Source organism: Aythya fuligula, chromosome 6 (assembly GCF_009819795.1).
Source record: "Aythya fuligula isolate bAytFul2 chromosome 6, bAytFul2.pri, whole genome shotgun sequence".
Lineage (NCBI taxonomy): Eukaryota > Metazoa > Chordata > Aves > Anseriformes > Anatidae > Aythya > Aythya fuligula.
In genome coordinates, this window is record NC_045564.1 from 27,764,374 (window position 1) to 27,781,754 (window position 17,381).

Genomic DNA, 17,381 nt, shown 5'->3' on the forward strand with positions numbered 1-17,381 from the left:
TCCTCAGATGAATGATAGATGCTAAAGAATTTTTGTTAAAATTGCTCAACTCAATTCAGACAGATTGGACTGATACATAAATGCTTTTCAGATAACAAAGCAGGCTTTGTCTTTTTTATTGCAGCAGATAGGCAAAAGAAATCTGCATGTTCATTGCAGAATCCTTGGAATATGAGAAGTGTTGTTACCCTGAGCTATATTTGCCTTGCAAGTTTCTAAGGTGTCTTATTTATTCTTATCTTTTGTTTAATTTGTTCAATATTTAAAGCATTTCAAAGATTGTTTCCACTACAGATATCTCTACTAATAATATTAACCTCATCAGTGTTCCAGGAAAGATCTCTGTGTCCCTAAAGAGCATATGCTAAACATCCTGACATTTCTACTTGCAATGCTTGGTAGACAAGCACCTTAGGCAAGCATTGGTGTAGAGGCTGGATGTAGCTGAATACAATTCATATGAAATAAGCAGGGGAACAGAGCACAGCCATCTCCTGTTTTCAAGAATTATCACCTGTAGAACTGCTTAGCTACAAAATATTGGTGGTGAGAATGAGACATAAAGGAAGAAACCTGCCCATGTTTGGAAAATTATTATACTTTTCTAAGGATAGTAGCTGGGCACTAAATCCTTTGAATTGTCAGGATAATATCTTTGTACATGACTGCAGGCTTTCACCAGCTTCCAGGTGATTTCTAGGTCACATCACCTGTAATTTAAGTACAAGGTCAAATCTTTTAATCTCAAAACTAGAAACAGACATTTAGCAGCTTTAATAAACTAATGGTCACATTCCTTTCCTCTCATGTTCATGTTCATTAAAACAAGCTTTTCGCCAGCAGCAGAACCACTGAGACACTTTTGCTTTTGGATTTATGTCCCTAAATCCCACCACTGACATACACTGGCTCCCTTCCACAGCAGTTCTGCAGGGGAAGGGAGAGGACATTGCTGCAGCTCGTATTTACCTACATGCACAACCATTGGAAAGCATGTGGTGACTGGACAACCAGTTGCTGCAAATTGAGCTTAAAATTATGGAATTCTTACTGCCTCTCCTTCACTGCTGGCCTAATCTGGTCTCCCTTTTTTCTCTAACCTGCAGTGTCCAGGAAAATTGAGGCAAAAGTGCCTGCTCTTCCTTTAAAATCCATTGGAGCTGAATAATGGAGTCAAAACTTCTAAAGTCTGTAAGGACAGATAATCAGACATACAACAGGAACACCTACATTTCACAGAGAAAATCAGCAAAAAAATGCTGCCAAACATATTTGGTGGAAATACTTAACATACCAAACAAACAGCTTGGTCTGTCTTAGTTAGGGGGACTAATTTTGGCTAATGTTTGTTTTGAATCATAACACATCCAGAAAAAGGGTGTGTTTCAAATGTAAACTAAAACCTAATCCTACGGAGTCGTTAAGGTTATAAAATCAAGCTCAACAACATTTAAAAATACATAGATCCCCTTGTCCTCTGATGACATCATAAAAAGTCCCCAGAGTCAAGATTGAGGCTGGTAGACCATGCAGGTACACATTAAAAGCACATCTTGGTAAATAATTACAAGCACTTCAGAGGTTGAATTGTTTTACTATATCATATAACCAATTACACAAGTGAAGGAATTGTCAATACATCACCTCCTCCAAGAACTCTTTCCACTGAAAGGTTCCAGCTGAAATTTTTATGCATATGCTTCTAACATGTAAAGTTTAAATCAGTGACGTATGCCTTTTCATGAGTTGTTTCTCAAGAATTAGAGGTTAAGTATCTGTTACAGATTTTGAGATGGCTATTCACCATATCCATCCTCAGCTACTTTGATTACCTGTGATCATTTGAAAAATTTTCAAAAAAAATCAATTGCTTTGCTTTAATCAATTCTTAATTGTTAATCAATAGTTCATCAATTTGCATTGCTTTGATCTCAGTGCATGAGCAAATGGCTGTTTTGTTCTCATTTTGAGTCAGCAAAAATGACTAGAGCTTGAAGTTGTTGACTGTGGAGGACAGTCAGGCAGAAATTATTTGGCAGATTCTCTGGATATTTAGTGTTTCTTTCAAAAGCTTCTCTATTGACAAAAAAAAAAAAAAAAAGTAGTTTTCTGTTCCGATGTGGAGTGGGATGGTGGAAGAAGTAAGCATACATGCAGGAAGACTGCCTATTCATGAACTGTAGCTTCTGGTTTGATTCATATCTCATTTGTCACTGCTTCTTTAATGTAGCAATACTAGATCAATTTATCTTCCCCAGCAAAATGTACATTTGGAGTGTGAGCCAACTTTGTTATGGAGGAAAAATGTGAATTTAAATCTGCCCCTTCTGAAGGGGATACTGTCATTTAAATTCTCTTAGTGGATATACTGTGCCTAAATGACATCAGAATAAGTGGTTGATATTCAGGCAGCCCAAGCAAATGAGAAAAAAATACTTCTAGTAAGCAAAAATAAAACTATGTATGTGTATATATTTATATATGCATATATATATATATATATATATACACACACAGGTACAGATATATATATTTTGTTTAAACAGAAAGGAAGTTTTCTTTCAAGTTCTCTTACGGGAATAAATAGAAAAGTTTGATATAACTAAAAAAAAAGTCTATGGTTTGTTTAGATAATGTAGCTCTTTTAACCATTTTCTTCTCTTTCTTATATTTTAGTTTTGTTTTTTTTTTTTTTTTTTTTTCTTCAAAATATAGAGTATCTGTTCAGTTTTAAGATTTTTTTTTCCTAAATGTCATTAACACTTTCTCCTTTCCTCCTCTTATCATTAAGGTATATCATACCACTATTTTTTGACAAACTGACTTTTAGTGTATCTCTCCATCTCTGATTTTCTCCAAATATCAAGTGCAATTCAGTTTAACAAATGAAGGAGAAATGTGGATGATGCCATTCTCCCTGAAATATATACTGATACTCCCTGAAACACAGGGGAAAAAAATGTTTTATTTATTTATTCTAGAAAGGTACAAAATAATTTGATGACGCTGTATACCAAAATCAGATCTGAACTATTAAAGTTATGTGGCAATCCTAATCTAATTAAATTAAATCTAATTAATGTAATATGCCATTTATGCTTACTGTATTATACAGCTTGAAAACTCTTGAACAGACCATGATTTTAATTGAAAGAGACTAGATTTTTTCTTCTCAAAATGAATGACAAAGTATTTACTATCTGGGATAGCAAGGGGATTGGGCCGAGTGCATTTTTATTTTGTAGATATTTTTAATCTGCATGATTTACTTTACACATGGAGCACAGTCCATTTACTTACGCAAAAGATCATGCGACTGTTGTATCTTACCATTATTGTCATTATAATAATTTAGTATATAAATGGCAGCCAAATTATTCTGTCTCTTGTCCAGATTGACAGATGAGAATCTGTTCCTTAATTTTGAAAGAACAGCCTTGATGTGTTTCATTATCTAATGGGAGATGGTGATGGCTTTTTCAGCAGAACGTGTCAAATTGATGGGTTCAGGCTGATGACCCTTTTGGATAAGAGATGCCAGTTCTTCCTGGGTATTACACATTTAGTGCAAATATTAAAATATGTAATAACTTTTTTTTTTTTTTTTTTAAATCCAGAGAGGCCTTAGTGTTATGCATCTGATACCATAACACAGGCCAGAGAGCAAACTGAACAATTAACTTATTTTTAACATTAAGTTTTCAGGAGTTTGTTCAACTCATTTTTACATATGCAGCTGTAGTGAACCAGTTCTAACTACAGCTTGTAAATTAAATCAGTATGCTAAGGTTAATAGATTAATGATTTTCTCATGAATGCAATGTGTTGGCAAGGCACAAACATAAACCAAAGGGCAAGGAGGACACACCACAGTTGCATAAACAATGGAGAAGTTAAGACTTCATTAGTTCTTCAACGCTAAATGTGTGGTAAGAAGTCTTGCATCAGTGATGACAATAGAGACACATTAAGATCTGTTTTTACAGTCAAGAGGAGTGCTAACTGTACAAGAGCATACAACGAACAAAAAGAGCCCCTGAGAAGGGAGAAGTGAAAGGAAATAAAGTTTTATTTTATTTAAAAATTAAAACTGCAGAAATTATGTTAAAATTTTTTAACAATAACATAAGCTTCCTAGTGGTCTCTATAGATTTAAAAGTTTACAACATTTTAATGAACCCAATAAGGCACCTTACTACCACCCACCTTCAGTGGAAGCAACTGGATCAGTGATGAATGTTTTTGAACCCCCACTCAAAATCTTTACATGAAAAGGCAGTCAACCTTCAAAATTAAGATTTTTTAAAATAAAGCGAAAGGACAATTTACTAGACTCCTTATAGGTATTGCTGAGTAAAGTGTCTTTCATTAGCCTCAAGTTACACTTAAAATTCACTTTCAAATCTATGATGCGTGAAAGATCAATCAATAAAGAGGGAAAATCCTTTTCTGCACTATGTTCATATCTGGCTTGAATCATGAACTGGATCTTAGTCAGTTTGAACATACCCCTTGTTTACCGGAAGTCCATAGATGGATCATACTAATATTTAAGACAAAACAATTAAAAGTTGAATTCTCAAGGCACATTTCAGCCTACAGACTACTTACACATCTCTTGACCTCTAGTCAGTATCTGCAAAGCATATCTGTGGACACCAAACTCAGGTTGGGTTGTTCTTCACTTGTAAAAGTCCTACCAGCAGGAGTGTGCTTGTTTTGTTTGTTTGTTTTTTACAGAGGTTAGATGAGCCAATTAAAAAGGAAATCTTACAGCATGTTTTCTAGTCTGCATACCTAAGAAGGAAAGCACTGCACGATTCATCACTATGCATCATTTAAGTGGGTTGAATGAATTAAGTGTTTCTTATGCAACAAACAGGCACATCAGGAGAGCAAATGGGTTACCTAAGAAAAGCACTTAGAGACCTACCTGAGTGTAATAACCATAAGCAGACAGCAATGGAGCATCATGATAAGGGTTGGCTTAGGTTTCTGTGAATCAGAAGCACAAGCCTGTGGGCAGGAAAATCTGGAAAGGCAGAAGTAGTGCTGCCTGACTGGTGTCAAGTGGCCTTGTAAATTGTAGTGCAAAAGCTGCTTATCACACATAGATATCTGTATAGTTATTCTGCTTGACTAACCCACTCCAAAACTGCAGTATCTCTCACAGCTGCAGGGGATTCATGAAGATGAATCCCTGTAAGCTCATGCTTTTCTTTATATATTCAATGCCGTTTAGCAGTAAACACTTGTCCAACTTTAATTTGGAGTTTTATCTTAGGAAATGAAAGAGACACTGAGAAGTCTGAGGTAAGGTATATGTCATTCCATCAGGTTGCCCTTCTGAATTGCACAGCAAAGATATAGTACTAGTAGACTAGAGTTATCCTGTAGGATGATCTCCATGTTTTCCTTGTCAAATATTCCAAAAGTTGATCCCTTAGCAAATACAATTTTCTTTTCATGCCTTTTCCTTGTGCAAATCCATAATAAGCAAACAGGTAGGCATTTAAATTGCTAACTATAATGCTGACTGAAAAACCACTAAGGCTGCAAGCACTGGATTTTTTTTTTATTATTCTGGAAGCTCCATTAGCAGGTAAAAACAATACCTGAAATATAAGGTGATATTAAATAAACATATAAAGCATATAATAATAATAATAATAATAATAATAATAATAATATAATTATACATTGTATTATTTTATATAATTTTAATATTTTATATATACATATACTTCATATATATAAAGTAAATATAAAACATGATCTAAAATCCATGCTTTCTACGCTGGGTGGGAGAGAATACCTACATATTTCAGGAACAAATATGCCCCTTCCTCTCACCATGTAAGCAAAATGTCCTGTTTAGTTTGTATCTCTTCACATAGTTATACTTCTAAAGTAGCTTACTGATAGGTCTTGCATCTTTATGAATACCTGAAGGGAGGGGGCAAAGAAGATAGAACCAGGCTCTTTTCAGTTATGCCCAGTGCCAGGACAAGAGGCAACGGGCACAAACTGGCACACAGGAGGCTCCATCTGAACACCAGGAGGCACTTCTGTGCTGTGCGGGTGGCTAAGCACTGGCACGGGCTGCCCAGAGAGGTGGTGGAGTCTCCTTCTTGAAGAACTCCAGAAGCCTTCTAGATGTGGTCCTGGCCAACCAGCTCTGGGTGGCCCTGCTTGAGCAGGGGGTTGGACCAGATGGCCTCTAGAGGTCCTTTTCAAATGTAATCATTCTGTGATCCTGTGATATATCTGGGTTGTCCTAACACTTTGTGTTTCCTTTAAAGTCTTGTTTCCTGATGTCACAAAATTATGCCAAAATTTCACTTTTCATCCACAGAGTGTATTTGGTCTTTGGTACTGTGGAAAAGATCTAGAAAGTAAGACTTTAATGCATCTCAAGCATGAAAGAAAGGGAGAAAAAATTGTATTATTTTAAGGGGATGATCATAATTTTAAGCAGGGAGTGACTTATAGCTTTTAGTGACTCAGATTTGGAATTTAAAGAACAAAGGAAACTGTCACAACTGCCAGGAGAAACGTATAGCAAAATAAGGAGAGAGCTGAACCTCAAACATTCTCACTGCTGGACCTGCCTTCTTGAAACAAGTGATCCTCATCCAAAGTGAAGTAGAAGCAGTTTAAAATAGAAAAACTATCAAAATTAACAAAATTGAAGTTTTACTGTAAAAAATAAATAAATAAATAAATAAATAAATCACACCTGGAGGAGAAAGTTTAACAGATTTACTGACAAATTTAGCAGGAAAAATCATCACTGGCTACGTTAACATGAAAGCTACTTATACTGGCTTTTCACCTTTGAAGTGCTAAGCCAGAGATCTACTTGCAGTATTACAGTCAGAAACATTCCCAAGGCTTTCAGAGGCTGCTGTATTCTTGGCATGATTTGATAGATAAGAATGAGACAGGTAGCAATTGTCATTCTATTGCAAAAATCCTTATCTGTAAGTTTATGGACAGAACTGGAATTTGATGAATTTCAGGTCATGGCACAAAGGCATTTCTTTCCCTTCATTCTGGCTTTTAGAAACATACTTTCCAACAACAGACAATTTGATTTGTATGTTTTATTCTTGATTTAGCTAACCCATTTTGATGGCCAAGAGTTTTATGAAAAACAAGTTTTCCCAGGCTCGTTGCTTTCTGTGTCTCATGGTAACCAATGGCACTAAATAACAACACTGTCTAAACACATTCGGGACCAGATTGTAGCTATGGACAAGGGCCAGTATAACAGTAAGAGGAAGTTTTGTGGGGGCAGTTTAGCAATAGATAACACAAAAGATGTCCTTGAAACGAAGGCAAATAACCAAAACAGATGCAACAGCAGTTACTGAAGTACAGACATTTGAGTGCTCTGCATGTTAAGAAGAGCAGAATAAAGAAGGTATAAGAGGGCTCCAGCTAACAACATTTGCTCAGCTAAAAATTCTGTATGTTCTATATCTTTTCTGCTTAGGGAACTGAAGATCCAGTCCTACGGCATTGCAATTTATTTCCCTTGCAGGCCAAGCGGAAGTTCAAAAAGAACATGCTGAGATTCTTGGCCAAGCATGTTCCTGTCCGGATGGTGTCTGTTGTCTCACCCTTACTCTGGGAAGATGGCCTCATTTGATGAGCACATGCCTTGCATTTTCCTTAGTCGTGTTTTGTGAAGGGTGATACCATTTCAGTCTTGAATGACACTGATACCTTCCCCCCACCTAGAAATATTATTATATTGCTATGTATCACTTTGCTATTTTTGGACAAAGTAAAATCTCAAGAACTGCAAGACAGGCACTGAGGGTCTCTCTCTCTCCTCCATCATCCTTGCTCCATAACTGTTCTGGGGAGAAGACCCTGGAAAATTCAGGCCGTTGGCTGCAGTGTCCAGACACTCTAAAGGATGCAGCAAAAGTCAACAAAAGCCAGCTGAGAGGACAGTGAGGCTATTCTGGCCTGGTAAAAAAATGGAAACACAAAGGAAAAGTAGGACTCTCATCCTTTCAGTAAAATGAGAACTGTGGTGACTGAAGCCTCATCACAGTGCTAGCTGTTTGCTGAACGGCAAGGACATTGTCAGCTTAACAGATCAGTGCCAACTACGTGATAGCTCAGGATGGGGCCATCACTCTTGTGAAAACTTAGAAAGTACAGTATTGCAATGAAAACTTTTTTGCAAAGTGATGATATTGTAATCCATTTTCAAAAAGCACTTTGGTGGCAACTACCAGAGATAAGGCACCTGTTTGTTATCTGAATCTGAGAGACACATGGAAAGAACAGAAAAGAACTGGCAGTTACTCACCTACCTTTTTATAATTAAATGAATCATGATTTGATCAGGAATTAATGTTTGGAAACAAGTCATGAGGTTAGGGAAGCACTTTAGAATTCACACCTTTAAGTATTTCATTTCTGTAGAGGAGCTTGTTTTTTAGCATGCAGTACATATTTGGTATATTATGAAATACAGAGCAGTTTGACCTTGAAACAATTAATCTCTTCTGAGGCACATGGGTTTTGAATGGATATAGACATAATTAGAGAATTTAAATTACACAAGGCATGCTCAATCTTTCCATCTGGAAGAAAATGTGGAAAGGACATCTGTGGGAGGAGAGGAAAGGCCTTTCTCTTTCCAGAAAAAAAAAAAAAAAAAAAAAAAAAAAAAAGTCCCATGACTGGGAAGAGAGGGATTCTTTGACTCTCAGCTCTCCTCAGTACATTACAATCTGATATGAGACCAGTCATGAGTAAGGAGAAAGCTTCTGATACTATCTTACCCTTGTATTGGCTATCACACATTTAGCCAAAGAGACAGATATCAACCATTTATATCAGTACTACTATCGAGCTTATTAGAAGGATTTGGAATTAACATTTTTACATTTTCAAGAAAACTTTGCTACCTGCTGTATTTACCAATTGGAAGAAAGAGAGGAGAGAGAAAGAGGGAGAGAGAGTGCTCACATAAAACTAGTTGCTTTGTTAGGACAACAAAAGCATTTAGAATTGCAGAAACGATACAATAATTAAAAACTAAAATAAAATAAGAGTGTCCTGTCATAAAACTAGCATGGACAAACCACAGGAATTTATCACCTTCTCAGACACCCACATAATTCAAGAGTACATGAGATGATACCAATGACATGAGATAAAGAGCTGAAAATAAGATGAGATTTGTACCTGGATCATCTACAGAGAAGCTAACAAAGAAATACTCATCTATGTGAATTTACTTTCAATAAAATAAAAAATATTATAAATTTTTCAAAATTTTCAAAATTACTATTTTTCAAAAATAAATTTTCAAAAAATAAAATACTTTTCAAATAATAAGGAGAGAAAAATACTCACTGGTTTTTAGGATTTTTTTTCTTCTTCACTCCAAAACACTGCCTATTCATTAGTTGTTTTGAATATTTTTTGTAAGTTCAATAATTAAATAATCAAAATACAATTCAAATTCTAACTGCTCTTTGAGCACCTTACAACCTTTTAGACCAACTTCTTACACCTTGAAAGGACATGTCAGATACTTCTCTTTTGCTTTCAAATTGCAAAACTATGTATATATTTTTAAAGAATTATAGTCCAGTAAATAAAATAATTTGATTTATCAACACAAAATTCAGACTTACTCGAAGCAAGGACTGTTTTTCACCACATGCATAACGGGATTTTCTTGATCCCAAATGTAGGTTTAAAATAAAATAAATGCTAAGATTAAAAAGAGAATATTCCAGATGAATAAATCCTAATTAAATCAATAGAGCTAAATTAATTTTCAAGATCCAGATCATAGCCTAAAAGCCATAAACAGGAAAATAAATAGGTGTCAATATTTCTTTTCCCAAAAAACTACCTTTCTGAATGTAATCACAGTACCTGAACACTCTTAATTTAATCATTCACTGGAGGATGTTACAGGTAACTGCTCATAATAAACAGTAGGTGTTTCCCTGAGGGCCAGGGTAGTTTCCATAATGTGCTAACTGTTTTTTTTTCTAGTGTTATAGTGAAAGAAAACTATTACAGTACAGCCAGTTCTAATGAGATGTTTCATAAACGTCTTTTGCTAATGAGAGATCTTGTTTAAGTTCTGAATTTCAGAGGTTAAAATAATACAACACCACTAGAACAGTTGATGCTGTTACATGTAATCCAAGTCCTTTTTTTTTTTTCTTTAATTAACTTTTGTATCTTCTGATCTATTTATAGATGCAAACATCGAGAACTCCTCAGCTGGAGCAGATGTGGCTGTTATTGGAGGTAAGTAGCACATCATACTTAGCGGCACCATTAGAATTAAAACAGCAGGATGGTTGGTTTCTTGCATTTTGCAAACCCCCTACTTTGCTGACAAGACAACAGGAGCGGCACAATTAGAGTTAATGAGGCCAGTGGGAAATCTGCTCCCAGAGGGGCTATTGGCAAGATAACGAGATGAGATAATGAGCATAAACCATCGAGCAGTACCACCCCTTTCCATTCTTCCTTTTAGACAAGAATCTAAATGTCCAGTAGCAAAGTCAACCTCTGATATTGCTCATCATTCCCTGGTCCAAGACTATCGTATAATACAAAATTGGTGTGACATCTTTGATTTGAATCACACTAACTCACACCAATGGACCCTTTATTCTTACAGAACATACCACAGAGCATTTCCTGGTGTTCCATTAAAGCTCCCTCATGCATTTAAACTAAATACAGTTGTCAGGATAAATGAACAAAGCTATGTTCACAGAGAGAACCCTGTCTTTTTACTTTTATTGTGTTTGTTCATTTCCATGCTAACGCACTAATTTCAGCCATTCACAAGGGGGTATACCAATCATTAGTGCAAATTGGAGAGGTTCTGTTATATTTCCCTCAGGTCCCATCTCCTGTAACTTTAATTTCAGCTTTCTATGAACAAGTAGCAGGTAAATTGATTTGTACTTAGTCCCCTAGGCTTATTAATATTGTGCTATTTCTAAAGCCTATTAAAGCCTCTTGTGTCAAGGGATACCAGTGAGGTCCTAAAAACTGATGAAGCCCCCAGTGCAACTAAGATATTATTGTAAACCTAAAGTTCTCTGTATGGGCAGTTTAATTTCTGCTAGCAATAACTTCACATTCCAGAATCAGGCACCATAAAATCTGTGGGATAGCATTGCAAGCATATTTTTTAAGATAGAGTTATCATTTCTGTTCACATTGCCAATGTTCTGTTCAGTCCCCCGTCTTCACGTCAATAGAATATCCAAAGTTGGTTACTGATGCTGATAAATCGAAAGCTTTGGAGATACCTGCTGCTGACACATATCTTGAACACAGGGGATGGAAGAGATGCACTCTCTACCCACCCTTCATTGTCACTGCAGAATAGCAGGCCTTTCCAGGGAGTGATTCATCTGTCCAAACACAGACATTTGCTTCTAGAACAGGAATCAGCCCCTCTGGTCTACTGATTGTAGAAGAAGCCCAAGAAGACTAACTCAGATGGAGCCTCCTGTACTGTAGATGCCTACAGTTAATCAGATGAAATCCTACCTATTGCATCCTCACAGCAGCCTTACACTCTCCACATACTTTTTTTTTTTTTTTTTCCCCTAGGCTTATCCTATTCTGGTGCTTCTTATTGTGTATTTCTTTAATATTTGGTTTACTTCTTTAATCCCCTAGTCCTGGAGTCACAGGAACATAGAATCAGCTCAGTATTGTGTACTTATATAGAATTATAAGCTTATATAGCTTGTTTTTATAATAGTATTATAATTATTATTATTATTATTATTATAGTAATTTATATATAATAATAATATTAATAATAATAATTTAGTTTATATAAGCTAAAGAGCTTAGAAGCACATCCAAGTAGTATCTAAAAAGTGTTTTAAAAAAAAAGAGAGAAGGAGAAAAAAATAAATAATGTAAAAATCATAGAAGTTCAATAAATCAGCTTCATAATACTTTATCTATCTTTTGGATTCTTAAATGATCAATTTGATCTGAGAGGAAGGATATAGACCTTGTAGTTTTTTAGCTATTGACTTATCAGTGATGCCTCTTTTTCTGGACTTTCACCTTTCCTCATAGAAAATGAAAAAAGAAAAAAAAAAAAAAAAGAAAAAAAGAAAAACTCTGGGAAGAGAGGACACGAAGTGTTCTTCTAGTACACAATCATCCCTGGAGAATTACTTTCCTTCACTAGGAGTGCTTCCATTCACAGTTTAGTCCTACACACATTTAGGTTGCCTATGGAAATTTTTGTCCAGTCAACACATGGCTAGTTTTATTTTTTTTAGTTTTTTTTTAGATTAGTTTTAGTCTGGGAGACAGAGAAGTTCTACCCATAACATCCTTCTCCTAGGTGTCACTTCCACATTCATTACAATACAGCTTTCTTAACTAGAGCACAGCATGAGATGGCAGCTCCCAAATATAAAGCAGTACTGCAGGCACATGGCTCCTGCTACTTGTTGAATGTTTCCTAAGAAATATTCAGTGGCCTTTACTCCTCCTGAAATTGAATACACTCAGTTGGGCAGGATCAGGTTTCCCGCAAACTACCTGGGATATATGGTACCATAAAGATGAAAGAAACTTTGTTTTTGTTTTAGGTTGTCATATTTCTTCTCATTGTGGAATGAACTGTGTAGTTCCAGTGAATCCAAGAAAATCAAGCCACTGATTTTGAAAGAAAGCTAGCAAGAATTTGATCTGCATTTCTGCAGTGTGTATACCCCATCTTGCTTTTGACAGTGTCAGCTCATCGGTTTGTTTCATCTGTAATCTGTTCTGACCCTAGCCATTATAACATGTGAATATCTTGTGATACATAGACTTTCCCCTATCAAGTAACTGAAGTTGTGATGCCTGGCTGCAATATTCTGCTTGTATTTTATTACTGACAATGCATTTAACTGGTACCTTTCTTCTAGGTGTGATTGCTGCAGTGGTATTTGTCCTCATTTGCCTATTGGTTGTGATGGTCCGGTACATGTACAGGCATAAGGGCACCTACCACACCAATGAGGCAAAAGGAACTGAGTTTGCTGAAAGTGCTGATGCTGCTTTGAAAAATGACCCTGCTCTCCAGGAAGCTGTGGATGAGAGTAAAAAGGAATATTTCATCTGAGAGGCAAGGATTTCCATGGAGACTTCCCCAAGGGAATCAATCAGAAATACTACATCAACAGAAGTGCTAAGAGATGGATAATATGAAGAAGCAGGCAAGCATCCTAATTGAAAAGTATCTCTTTATTTTGTCACTGGGTTGTTTCTTTCTCTCTGCCCATGAAGAGCTAAATGCCAGATACTTGCCTGTTGATTTTATTAGCAACACAGCTGGTCACAGTTGAAATCAATATCAGATAAGAAGAAACAAAATCTCAGTATGAGTGATACACCAAAAGCAGATAACGATAGCAAATGTCAAGCCTTGACATTTGGTGAAAATAGCAGATGCCAATGGAAAACATCCTCTTGGAGTTAATGATGCATCCTATGCTGATATTATACAGAACTACCTGAAATTGAATTTGAAATGGTCACAGAAAAAAAAAAAAAATCAACATTAAACTAGATAAAGCTGAGGCAGCTGGAACAAATAAGCTTTGTTGCCCAGATATCTCCCCCCTCCTCTTAAAAGTGCCATTTTATTGGCACAGGAGACTTTGTTTGTTGGGAATTTAGATGGGGACTTTTCTTTTTTGAATTTTTAGAATTTTAAAAACATAAAAGTCAAAGAGACTTCAAAGAAACAAAACTGTTGAAAACCATGGAAAATGTAAGAATGAAGGATTTATTTCTAACTTGCTCTGCATGGCAGCTTGAGAACTGCAAAATGTTGGAATTTAAACTGTAGAAAATAACAGTCAGTAGACTTGCAAATATATTTCCAATTAGTTGGTAGGTTCCCTGTATGCATGCAGGGAATAGATGGGTATTAAAAGGTAAAGCATCTTGGTTTGAGCAGGCCTTTTGAAACAGTGGAGCTCAGCTAGATTTTTTTCAAGTAAGATATTTTTGCCCAAGTATTTATTTATTTATTTGTTTTGCATTGGAAAATACTCTCAGACACCCCCTTGCAAGATTTTGGATTTCTGCAAGAACAGGAATTCAGTTCTGGTGCATATACTGATAAATCTTTTGTAAACGCAACTGTAAGACTGTCACTAAAAAGAAGTTTGTTCATCTGAATGCCACCGGCTTGTATTGATGTCTCCATCTGTAAGGACTCTGTATATCCTTTGCATTGTCCTAGATAAGAGAGTTACACTGACCATCAGTGCTTTAATATAAATAAATAAATAGATTAGTCACAGTGGTTCACATGAAAAGATTTTATTCCTTGCCTAAAAATCAGTGGTGATGAGTTTCTGTAACCCAGTAAGCCAGCTTCCTAATTGAAGTCCACAATTAGCTCCAGAAATAAGATAATTGTTTTCTGTACCTGCTCATCCCCATTTGCAATGGTTCCCTGGACTACTGAAAATAGAGGGGAAGAAATAAAAGATAAAAAAAAATAAGGAACTGATGAGCTCTGCTCGACTCAATATGTTTTTTCCTGTGTTTCGATCTCTATATATAAGCATGTGTATATATACATGTATACACACACATATAAAATCATCTACAACTGCTTTCAAGACACACTTGTGATCACTTCTTGACACCAAAGCTTGAAAGCTCCTGGATACATTATTGATGTTGGCCACAAAAATGTTATAGTGAAAAGACATCAGCGCAAGAAAAGACTGTGATGACCCAAGTGGGGATATTTTCATCTTTTCAACCACAAATGCAGTCTTTTCTTAGTACCTGAAGTAGATGGACTTTGAATTACTCTTAAAATACCAATACCTTAGATCTTGAATCTCCATGTGTTTGCATTTTAACCAAAGAATATCAAAATCTTGCCAATTTTACTAAATGCTTAAGATATTTTTTCATAACATACTGTTGCATAGCTACATTCTATTCTGTGGCTAGTTCAGTACAACATGCATGCAACCCAGCACTAGCAGAGCTCAAACATGACTGTTTTCTTCTAGGATACATTACTATTTTAATCTTTTTACTGCTTTTGAAAAAGGAATCTGTTTTTATTTTTCTGGGACAAGTGTTGGAGAAACTGAATAATCTTAGCTGTAAGACTGAGTTTGTAAAACTGAAGATTCCTGACCCTCCAGCTCAATAAGAATGTAAGTATTGCCTCTGAGGAGAGGGTAAATAGGGTGACGTGAGCTCCGCTGGATCTCTCACACAAGCCATGTGAACACCAAAAATCTTTCTTCAAGTGCTATCAGGACCTATAAAAGACTGCCAACCTTTCATCACCTTCTGTACACTTTCATCTACCCAGAACTGCCTGATGTAGGTTTGGCTGTTGAAAAACATTGACTTTAGAGCAAGGTGTGAGGATCATGAGGAATAAATTTTCAGCTTTTTTTGAGCCCAGTCATGAAATTCTGTTTTTTGTTGTTTTTGCTTGTTTGTTTGTTTCTTTGCAACTTGATCCTGATGCTTCTAATTAGACAACTGTGACATACCTGTTTCAACATGGGAAAATCTGAATTAGTGTCTCTTTTGGTGGAAGGTTGAGTATTTTAATTATGAAGTGGATTGAGACAGTGGTTAACTACACACATTTGAACTACAGTAGTCAGATTTTCTGGTGATACAACATGAATTGAGCAGAACTCAGCCAATTCTTACCAGTTCAGTCAATGCCAAACTTTTCTGTCATTGCTTTCCCTAACTGAATGCAACTACTAGTCTTTGACTATATCCCTTCTTAGTAGCTTAATTAAATCTCTTTATCCTACTTTCCCTATTCATCCATGCTAACAAACTGTACAGCAACAGCTTCCCTATCAGTAATGAACCACTCTGAATGTTTGCAGAGCAGTGACTCTGGCATGAGCTACAGTTTCAGCTAGTTTATATTTTTTTACAGTGTTCTTTTGGGTTCCAGGACTTTGTGTGTTTAGAAATGACTCAAGCATGCTGAACAGAGAAAATAGATATTTTTTTTTTTGGCAATTTTCTGTTTATTCGTATGTTGTTTTTTTTTTTTTTTTTCAGGACAAACTTTGCTTTGTAATGAAGAAAGCCCATGACATCTGAATGACTGGCAGAACTCTAATGACTTCATCCTGCTTTTTTACTCATACAATAACTCCGCTGTCTTGAGTCATTCAATTTAGTTGTAAAAAGAGTGCATTACAAACTTCCTATTGCTTTTAGAACTAATAATTAGCAAAACATCCTTCTGCAAGCAACATGCTGTGCTAAAGCAAATACTATGTACAACATCAAGATGTCTCGGTTGGCAGCCGTATCTTTTCATAAGCAATGATCAATTGATTTTAACAATTTGCTTCCTGAATAGGAGAAGTAAGGAAACAGGCTGCTCTTTTGCTGAGGGTCCAGTTGTCCTGCAACTCTCTGGTGCCACATTTCCCTAACCATGCCTTCATTTCTCACGTGCAGTCACCCAGGCTCCCAGCAAGATCCCCCTTGACTTCCTATGGCATCCCTACAACTGACCATTTACTTGCTTATTCATTTATTTTGTTATCATTGAGGATGCTATGTCTGTCTCTGATGGCTAAGAGCCAATTTTCACAAAAGTTTTAACTTTAGACTTCCCATCCAGTGTCAAGTTTGATCATACCTGCCCAACCTGGTCTCAGATTGATTTACAAAGTTTACATTTGACACATTTTTCACAGAAAAGGGGTCTAAAACTAGTATTGCAAACTCTGGTTAGTTAAATTGAATGCCATAAACCTCCAGCATTCACTAAACAAGGGATCAGGATGATGATTCCTGAAGCAGGAATTTTGTCCTGATTCCTTAATTCTTTGTGAAAACTTCTGGAATCCCACCATGCACTGAAAGCTATAGCCATTTTTATGTGTTGTTTTTTTTTTCTTTTCTTTTTTTCTTTTTTTCTTTTTTATGTTTATGTAATAAAGAAAAAAAGAAAAAAAAAAAAGGAATTTCACTTCCCATATTCTCATATTCTATATTCTCCTGTCCTGCCTTAACATCTGGAATTGCATTTCTTGTAATTTTGTAGAATACCTGAATCCTCCCCTGCACTAAAGCAACTGCTTATTAGTGCCAGCACCTGTAGCTCAGCAGGGCAATTCTATCCAAAAGCAGTTAGTCCCAACCAGGTATCTGCCTACCATGTCTTAGACCTGGTACACATTTTTTTCTGAGGCGTGGCCACTGTCATTCCAGGTTTCCCTGGGGCCAAAGTGCCATTGCACATTAATGCTGTCCTGCAGAGGACTTAAACATTTTTATTCTTTTTAGAACAAAAGGACCAAATCACTTTGTGAGTCTATTAA

At 36.1% G+C, this 17,381-nt stretch overlaps 1 protein-coding gene across 1 annotated transcript in view; it reads left to right on the plus strand.

Moving 5' to 3' along the window:
• Positions 1 to 15,477, plus strand: part of GYPC (glycophorin C (Gerbich blood group)) — a 31,729-nt gene extending 16,252 nt beyond the window's left edge. Inside the window, exons 2-3 of the mRNA XM_032190494.1 lie at positions 10,249 to 10,299; positions 12,957 to 15,477. Coding sequence (XP_032046385.1) covers positions 10,249 to 10,299; positions 12,957 to 13,153 — 248 coding nt within the window. The 3' untranslated portion in view covers positions 13,154 to 15,477. The remainder of the gene's footprint in view (positions 1 to 10,248; positions 10,300 to 12,956) is intronic.
• Positions 15,478 to 17,381: the final 1,904 nt, after the last annotated feature.